A 7,773-nucleotide genomic window follows, 5' to 3' on the forward strand; every position below is an offset into this window, starting at 1 on the left:
CATTTTCATAATGTGTTCATATACACCACTATGTTTATCATATTTCATTGTTATCATTTTGATCATAAGAGTACTTGCCAAGGACTTGGAAATTTTTAAGAGTTGTATGCTCCTCAACTAATTTAATATAGCTTATTGGATTATATGAATATGTGATTGCTCTATGTATGACAGAAGTGATTGAACCTTTCATCATTATTAGATTCATACAATTGGAGTGCTCCCACTTTTTATAAAAAAAACCTTTTGTTCATTAATGCTTTCCAAAGTAGACTTTATGGGTGTATGATCTCTTAAGACATAGTCCAAATCTGTATAACCAAGAATAATTCCAATTTGTTCCTTCCATTTTTCAATAATTGCCCCCACTTAATTGTTCAATTCCAAACTATCTAATAGCAATAGGATTCATTGCTTAATGAAATAAAATAAAATAAAAACTAATTCATAAAAAAATTATTTCTATGTCATGACAATATTTAACACTACACTTTACAATAATCTAACTACAACAAAAATTAATTAGATAACACATTAATCATAAAACTTAAGAGATTATGTCATAGTTCTTTCATGGGATCGAACTACAATCACATAACATAGAAAGTATATTATTATAACCCTTCTGTTGAGTTGAATTATAATAATTTATAAATTAATTAAATTATATAAATATGCAATAACTATCAAGTAAAAGTATTGAAACATAAGGAAGTTTAACACCAATGAGTAAAAACTTCATCAGTCTTTTATTATTGAACTTTTATCATATAATCAAATATAGTGATGATCCTCTGTTGGGTTGACCAATATGCTTGTTTTATAAATTGAACAACATATAACATAATTAATCACAAACAAACAAATAAATCAACATACATACTAGATAAAACTATCTCTTGGGATTTCCATAATCACATGTTTAAAATTATAAAACACTAAAAATGTTTGTTGATACATCATTCATACACATCACAATATATATATATATATATATATATATATATATATATATATATATATATATATATATATATATATATATATATATATATATATATATATATTAGTTGTTCATAAAATCAAGCAACCAAAATTTGAAAAATATGTTTTATGATCCAAAATTGTTTGGTTCTTATACTAATTGTAAAATAAACTCTATGCAAAAATAATTAATTATTTTATAAAAAAATCAATTTTGATACATAAGACATATTATATATAAGCACTAAAAGAAATGACAAAACAATGATTGTATTCTTACCTTGATTCATGTTACTGATAACACTTCTAACAAGTTAAATTAACATTCATGTTAAGCAAATCATGTTATAAAAGACAAACAAAGGAAGGAATAGACATGACCACTTAAGGTAAATAAAGTTTATGATCTAGAAAAAGTCATTATTTTAATTAACTTATTACATTAAATCCTTTTTAACTTTAAGTTATAATATTAATTTATTTTAGTAAACATACTTAATATACTTAACCAATACCATTAAATCAGTAAATCATATTAAATCATTGAATTGATTTATCAAACACTCTTTTGGTACTAAAAATAATGAAAATTTGAAATTCATTTGTTATGCTTTTCTCTCCTTTCTTTCTAGGGCATTTAACACTATCATTTTTGGATCAATACTTCTAAATCCTTAGTTTAATTTTTTTTCCTTAGATGAATTAGCAATAATACTAAACAAGAATGATGGAATAGACATGATACCGGTAAATGAATTAGCAATACTACTATACATAGAATTATTTGTTTGTTTACTTTTCAATCTTCTTACTCGGAACATGTATTATTAATGTTTTGTCTTCGCCAACAAAGTTAAATGCTGTTCAGCCTTTTTTCCAAAAAGAGGCGCTGAACTTTTGCCATCTTTTCCCTTTGTTATTATCATTCTGATGGTGGTTTTGACCCTTTTGCTCGTCTGAAATTTCTACATTTTTCCTCTTAAGTTGAAGAAAACAGTGATGCTTAATTAGTTCCATTATTTTGCCTCCTTGGTGTTGGGTTTTCTGCATTTATTAAAACCTTCCGTTTCATTTTTTTCGTTTGTTAAAATATCATCAACTACCGGTTCACTTATTACAGAACATTTGTACAATCAGTTCTAAGCAAATGAAAGAGAAAGAAGCATTCAAATCACTCATACATACATACATAGGTCCTCATTGGCCTTTCAAACTGAAGAATAAGTGGTTTGAAATATAGAAGGGCATTTGGAACTGAATGTTTGAGATTGAAAGCGGTTGGGCTTGGATTCTCTGCGGTTGAAAAACTTGGTTGTCCATGATGGTGGAGAAACACAAGTACACCTGGGGCAAAGCTCAAGTGCAAGATTGAGCAGACCGGTGCAAGCTTTCAGGAGTCTATAATATAGCGGGGAATATGAGAGTGCAAAAATAATAACTGGGAGGAATGCAACCGAGTATAGGACAATTTTGGTCCACCTTTCCTTATTATGTATCATAAGGATGATTGTTGCAGCAAATGCCACCATCATCATTGACACGGAGAGGATTAAAAACGTAAAACCGAGCATCAGCTTTCGAAGAAGAGACTTCTTGAAGTCTTGTAACTGAAATGGGGATGTGAGGATTGAGAGAAATGTGATGACAGATGTCAAGGCGTAAGTGAGGGAGATTACATCCGCCAGGGTGAAAACCACGAAGAATGGTTGAGAAAGGAGGAGTGGGATTCCAGTGCTTTGATTTGGTCCTCCTGGTATAGTGTAGGCCGCAGCAAAGGCAACGGTAGCAATAAGAACAGCCACAATGGTGCAGTTTTCAGCGGTGCGCTTCAGCCATTCTTTGGCTTCCTCATGAAGTTCACAGTAGTTGGAAGCAAATAATTCATCTGCAGTCTGGTTGTTATGGTTGAAGACCTTGAGGAAATGGGATTTAGAGTATTCCTTCACACGCTGCATATAGAAGAAAAACCACATGAACCAGTAGTACTCTCATTTTTGGGCCATTATCATCATATTAACTCAAGCTACTGGATCATGGACCCTAACAAGATTATGAATGGGGTAGTGGAAGTGCACCTCAAACAAGAGCAACTCCTCTTGCAATTGGATTGCAGGGGATCGTGATTTTCTCGAGACATAGCGTTTTCCTTTCTTTCCTACCATATGCAGAATGGAGTTCCCTTTAGCGTCTGTTGCCCGTAGTAGCCTCCTTGCTGGCATTTCCATCTTGACCACCCTATCAAAAATCTCTATCTGGCGGTAATTGATCGCTACATGAAGTATGTTCCTTCCTTGGTCATTATAATGCTCAATTGCCTGAGGGTACTTCTTGAGTATTTCATCGACAATCTCTGGAATGCCTGACATTGTTGCCAAAAACAATGGAGTTTCCTTGTTCCTGATATTGTTGAATCTAGTTCTATTGACTTCTGGAGAGGTTTTTCCTTTCTTCTCATCTGGGTGTTGCAGGGCAATAGAGGGATCCACTTTTGCCTTTTCTTTTGATGATACCGATGAGTCTCCTCCTTTCTCTTGCACAGAAATGGACCCTCGGTCCACTGCTTGAGGATTCGTAGCCTCCCAGGAAGTATCACTTTCTAGTAACTTACTGGCAAGTTCGCGAGCTGCATCATATCTATGCTTTTCTTCCAAAAGGGCTTCCCAAATGGGCCATCTAAAGCGTGATTTAGCTTTTCAATAAAATAAAAGTCAGTAGTTCCCTTATATTTATCATGAAAACTTCTCAAGAACGAAGAACAATAAATTCAAATGCTTCATATGAATGACAGCGCAAAAGACCCTCTATGGATAATACTAAGAAAAGATTGTGTAAGCCAAATTCCAGGTTCATTTTTACACAGAAACTTAAGAAAAAAAACCTAAATTCATTTAATTTGTTGAAGTTAAGAACATGTTTGATAACAATTCTTAAAAATAGTTTTTTCAGAATTTATTCTCATAACAAGTTATTTTTTATAATAAATTTTAGGTGTTTTTAATTATTTTTTATACTTTAAACAACCATGGGAAAGATGGAGAATACTTTGAAAATATTTGCATTGTAGGTGGGTGTATAATAACTTTATATTGAGAATAAGTAAAGAAAATTGTTTCCATATATATTTGAGTTGATAAATAAAATGATTTTCAAAAATTATTTTTTATAATTAAGAACCATTTAAATTAAGAAAATTTTGTTTTTAAAAATAACTGACTACTATTCCCAATTTTTTTTTTTATAATTGTCTTAAAAAATGTTGTGAAACTCTCAAATGTTCCTTTAAAAATAAAAAAAATAAAATAAAAAATTACAATTTTTATGGGACAAAAAAAAAGAAGAAAAAAAGAGCATTCAAATGTGCCGTAAATCTGCCCTAGTGGAGGGCTAATTAAACAAATGGTAATTTTCTTCGCATATCAGCATTTAAGACATTAGACAAAGAGCATAAACAGTAGAGTACCAGAGTCCCAAGAACCTACCAACAGATTTAAGATCTTGACACCGACCTCCCCTGGCCTTGTTTGAAATACCTGAAAAACGCTTGGTTGGTGTGAATTCCACGATGTAATTCTTCAGGAAAAAAAAAAGAATAAAAAAAGACCTTTTCTTAGTTCTGTCAAAAGGAAGAGAAAAAAAAGGCATTAATATTCAATTTGCTATTATCAAAAGGAACGTAAGCCAAAGCTATACCAAGGCAAGGACCACAAGCCCTCTTTTGATTTTTCAACAACTTTTCAAAGTATTTGGGCACATACTGAAAGCCCTTATGAAAATTATAACAGTGCCAAAAGAACTTAATTAATCCAGTGAGAGGAGAAGAGAATAAAGATACTATACAAGAGTAGATGAATCGCCTCAGATGTCCGTGTTCGCATCCACTGAGAAATGCCGATGGGTTGCATGCTAGATGTTGAAGAGCCGTCATTTGGTTAGAGTCCCAGGCGCTAATTAAATCTCCATATCTTTCCGCTATCAACAGCGCCAAGTCTGTTCACATAGTTTTTAACAGAAATTAAAGAAACAACTATATTAGCACTAGATTAAAGGTACAAAAGTGGAAATCAACTCAAAATTCAATCAAAATTAATGAAGATTTTCACTAATTAAAATACTTATGAGGTAATCCATCTTCTTTCTAGTGGTTTACTGAGAACTCACCAAAATTCTCAGTAAATACGGAAATATGGAGAATAGTTGTTCCATCATTCCTCCGCAAACAGGCTTTACGATCTTCTTCAGTTTCAAAATCCATACGGTCAAGCTTCTCAGCTAGTAGCTTGAACATTTCATCTTTCCCGTACCGGACCGCCCGAAAGAGAGGTGTCTCTCCAAGGATGTTACGAGCAGTAAGCAACTCCGGAGCTCTGTTCAATATTTCAGTGGCAACGTCAGTCATGGCGTTGTAAGTGGCTACCTCGTGGAGGATAGTGTTGTCCACATCGTTTTTAGAGTTGGCGAATCGCTGGTTAAGACTGGGGGGCAACAGTTGCAGTAACTCGAGCGCGAGATCACACTGCTTGGAGTAACAGGCCATATGGAGAACGGTGTCTTTATGTATGGTGATTTTGTGCAATGGACCTTCGTCTACTGGAAGGAAACCCAGCACATCCTTGGGGTTCTTCTCCATCAGAGCACGGTACAAATTTCCGTTGAGTTGGTGGATGTCCGCCATGGGAGGTTCTTCAGAGAGGGAGACCAGAATGGGGGTGTGGCTCGGATGCAATTGTATATATAATAATAATAATAATAATAATAATGTCTTGTAGTTCCATAATTAAATGGAAAGGAGTAAAAAAAGACAGTTTTTTCAATAATGTTTTTTTGGATCTTCACAAGTAAAATGACATTGCTGTTAATATTTAATAGTAAAAAGAATAGCTTGGGTATGAGTAACAAATGTTAATTTCTAGTTTTAAAAAATATTGTAAAAAGTTGATTTTAGAAATTAAAACACTTTTGACGTACCTTATAAATAATTATATATTCATTTTTAGTATGGATGTTTAAGTTAATTTGATAATTTAGAAAAAAATTTAAGTTAATTTTATCAAACATTCTTACTAATATTTAATTCCATAAAAATATTAAATAAAGAAAAAATATTAATAAAAATAATTTTGTTATGTTTGATTTTATTATAATAAATACAAGAGCAAAAATATAATTAAAATTAATTATAAAATTATAAAATTTTAAATTATTTAATATTTATAATGAAGATGAAAAATAAGTTAAATAAGATTGAAATGGTATATAAAAATAATTTATTACCTTTAAATTTATATAAACTTTTAAGTTAAATAAGTAATAATTCATTTCCCACAAAATTCTTTTTATTTATTTATTTTACTTTTTGTCTCTATTTTATTTTCCTCGTATTTTTTTTTAATTTTTTTTTGGGAATCAAATATAGTTTTAAAGTAAAAATTATGTAATAAGTTTTAAATTAATTTTATAATAATTAAATAAAAATCAATTTAAATTATTAAATAATAAATCTTTAAGTTTTATAAAATATCTTATTAATTTAATAATATAATAATAATACTGCCTGTAATCAAGGTATTGGCTTATAAATGGGAAATTGACTGCTGTGGATACTATTAAGCTTCAATTTATATAAAAACTTAAATTGTTAGATAATATTGAACAGATTATACATGTGAAATTGATTTTGACTAAAATCTTTTAAACACCTTATTCTTATGGTTATTGTTATGCATGTGGTAAATGGAACTGGATAATGGAAAGATTCGTATAAATTTTACCATTCATCACACCGTATGGAAAACTATTAGGTGTGAATATGGAGAATCATAGGTATGAATATCACACACCGTATGGAAAACACAGGTCCGATTTTCCCTTTTTTGGTTGGATTTGGTGCGAAAGGGATATATTTAATTTATAGAAATTGGAGGTTTTCACAGCTCATCAGAAGACTTTATGAGGTTTGAGTCCACATTTTTTCAATGGGACAAATCTGGTGTGAAAGGGGTCTTTAATTTGGGGAAATTGGAGGTTTTGACAGCTCATAAGAAGGTAGTTTATTAACAAGTGCTTAAAATATTTTGGCTCGAAATTAAAAATATATTTTGTAAATAAAATTATAAATATTTTTTTAACAAAGAATCATATCATTATTTATTTTATATTTTTAATACATTTAAATTAAACGTATTATTATTTTAATATTAAATATGTTTTTCAAATTCTACATATTATGAAACATAATAAATTTCTATATATTATTATAAAATATCACCAACTTTATCATTTATTCAATAAAATAACCTTAATATATGCATTTTTACCAGTTTTATCATTCTTTTTAATTGTTTCTAATATTTTTATTATTTTTAATCAATTTTTATTTTATTAATATTTTTGTTCAAGTTTTCTTTTGATATTTTCCAATATATTTAATTTTTATTTTATATTTTTCTTCAAACTTTTCAAAAATCAAATATAACCTTATAATTAATGCAAAATAGTTTGTAATAATAATATTACATGATCATTCCTTGTCAGGAAAATTATTTTTAATATATTCTTTTTAAAAAGGATTTTATTTATGCTAGACAAGATCTAAAATTATGGATAATTGTCCATGATTATCTAAAAGTATTAAAAAAAATGTTAAAAAAATGATTTTTTTTTATATTTGATTATTTGATAAAAAATATAAAAAAAATCAAATATAATTAAAATTTTATATATTTTAAAATTATTTAATATTTATATAAATAAGTTAAATAAATTTAAAATAACATGTAAAAATAATTCATT

General features: G+C 29.4%; 1 protein-coding gene across 1 annotated transcript; it reads right to left on the reverse strand.

The window, feature by feature from the left end:
• Positions 1-2,125: 2,125 nt before the first annotated feature.
• On the reverse strand, positions 2,126-5,695 carry LOC100854908 (uncharacterized). Its single transcript, XM_010649173.3, has 5 exons — positions 5,143-5,695; positions 4,822-4,971; positions 4,464-4,514; positions 3,060-3,673; positions 2,126-2,933 (listed from the first exon to the last, which is right to left on the reverse strand). The coding sequence occupies exons 1-5, from the start codon at positions 5,654-5,656 to the stop codon at positions 2,193-2,195; spliced, it is 2,070 nt and encodes a 689-aa protein (XP_010647475.1). The 5' UTR covers positions 5,657-5,695; the 3' UTR covers positions 2,126-2,192.
• Positions 5,696-7,773: the final 2,078 nt, after the last annotated feature.

This window comes from Vitis vinifera, chromosome 10 (assembly GCF_030704535.1).
Source record: "Vitis vinifera cultivar Pinot Noir 40024 chromosome 10, ASM3070453v1".
NCBI classification, from domain to species: Eukaryota; Viridiplantae; Streptophyta; class Magnoliopsida; order Vitales; family Vitaceae; genus Vitis; species Vitis vinifera.

What these genes read in the sequence shown, in the direction of transcription:
- LOC100854908 (XM_010649173.3), bottom strand. Translation starts at nt 5,656, where the DNA reads ATGGCGGACATCCACCAACTCAACGGAAATTTGTACCGTGCTCTGATG. An exon ending in GAGGCGATTCATCTACTCTT is followed by an intron (nt 4,515 to 4,821) that starts GTATAGTATCTT and finishes AGCGTTTTTCAG; the next exon opens with GTATTTCAAACAAGGCCAGG. An exon ending in TCAAGATCTTAAATCTGTTG is followed by an intron (nt 3,674 to 4,463) that starts GTAGGTTCTTGG and finishes TTTATTGAAAAG; the next exon opens with CTAAATCACGCTTTAGATGG.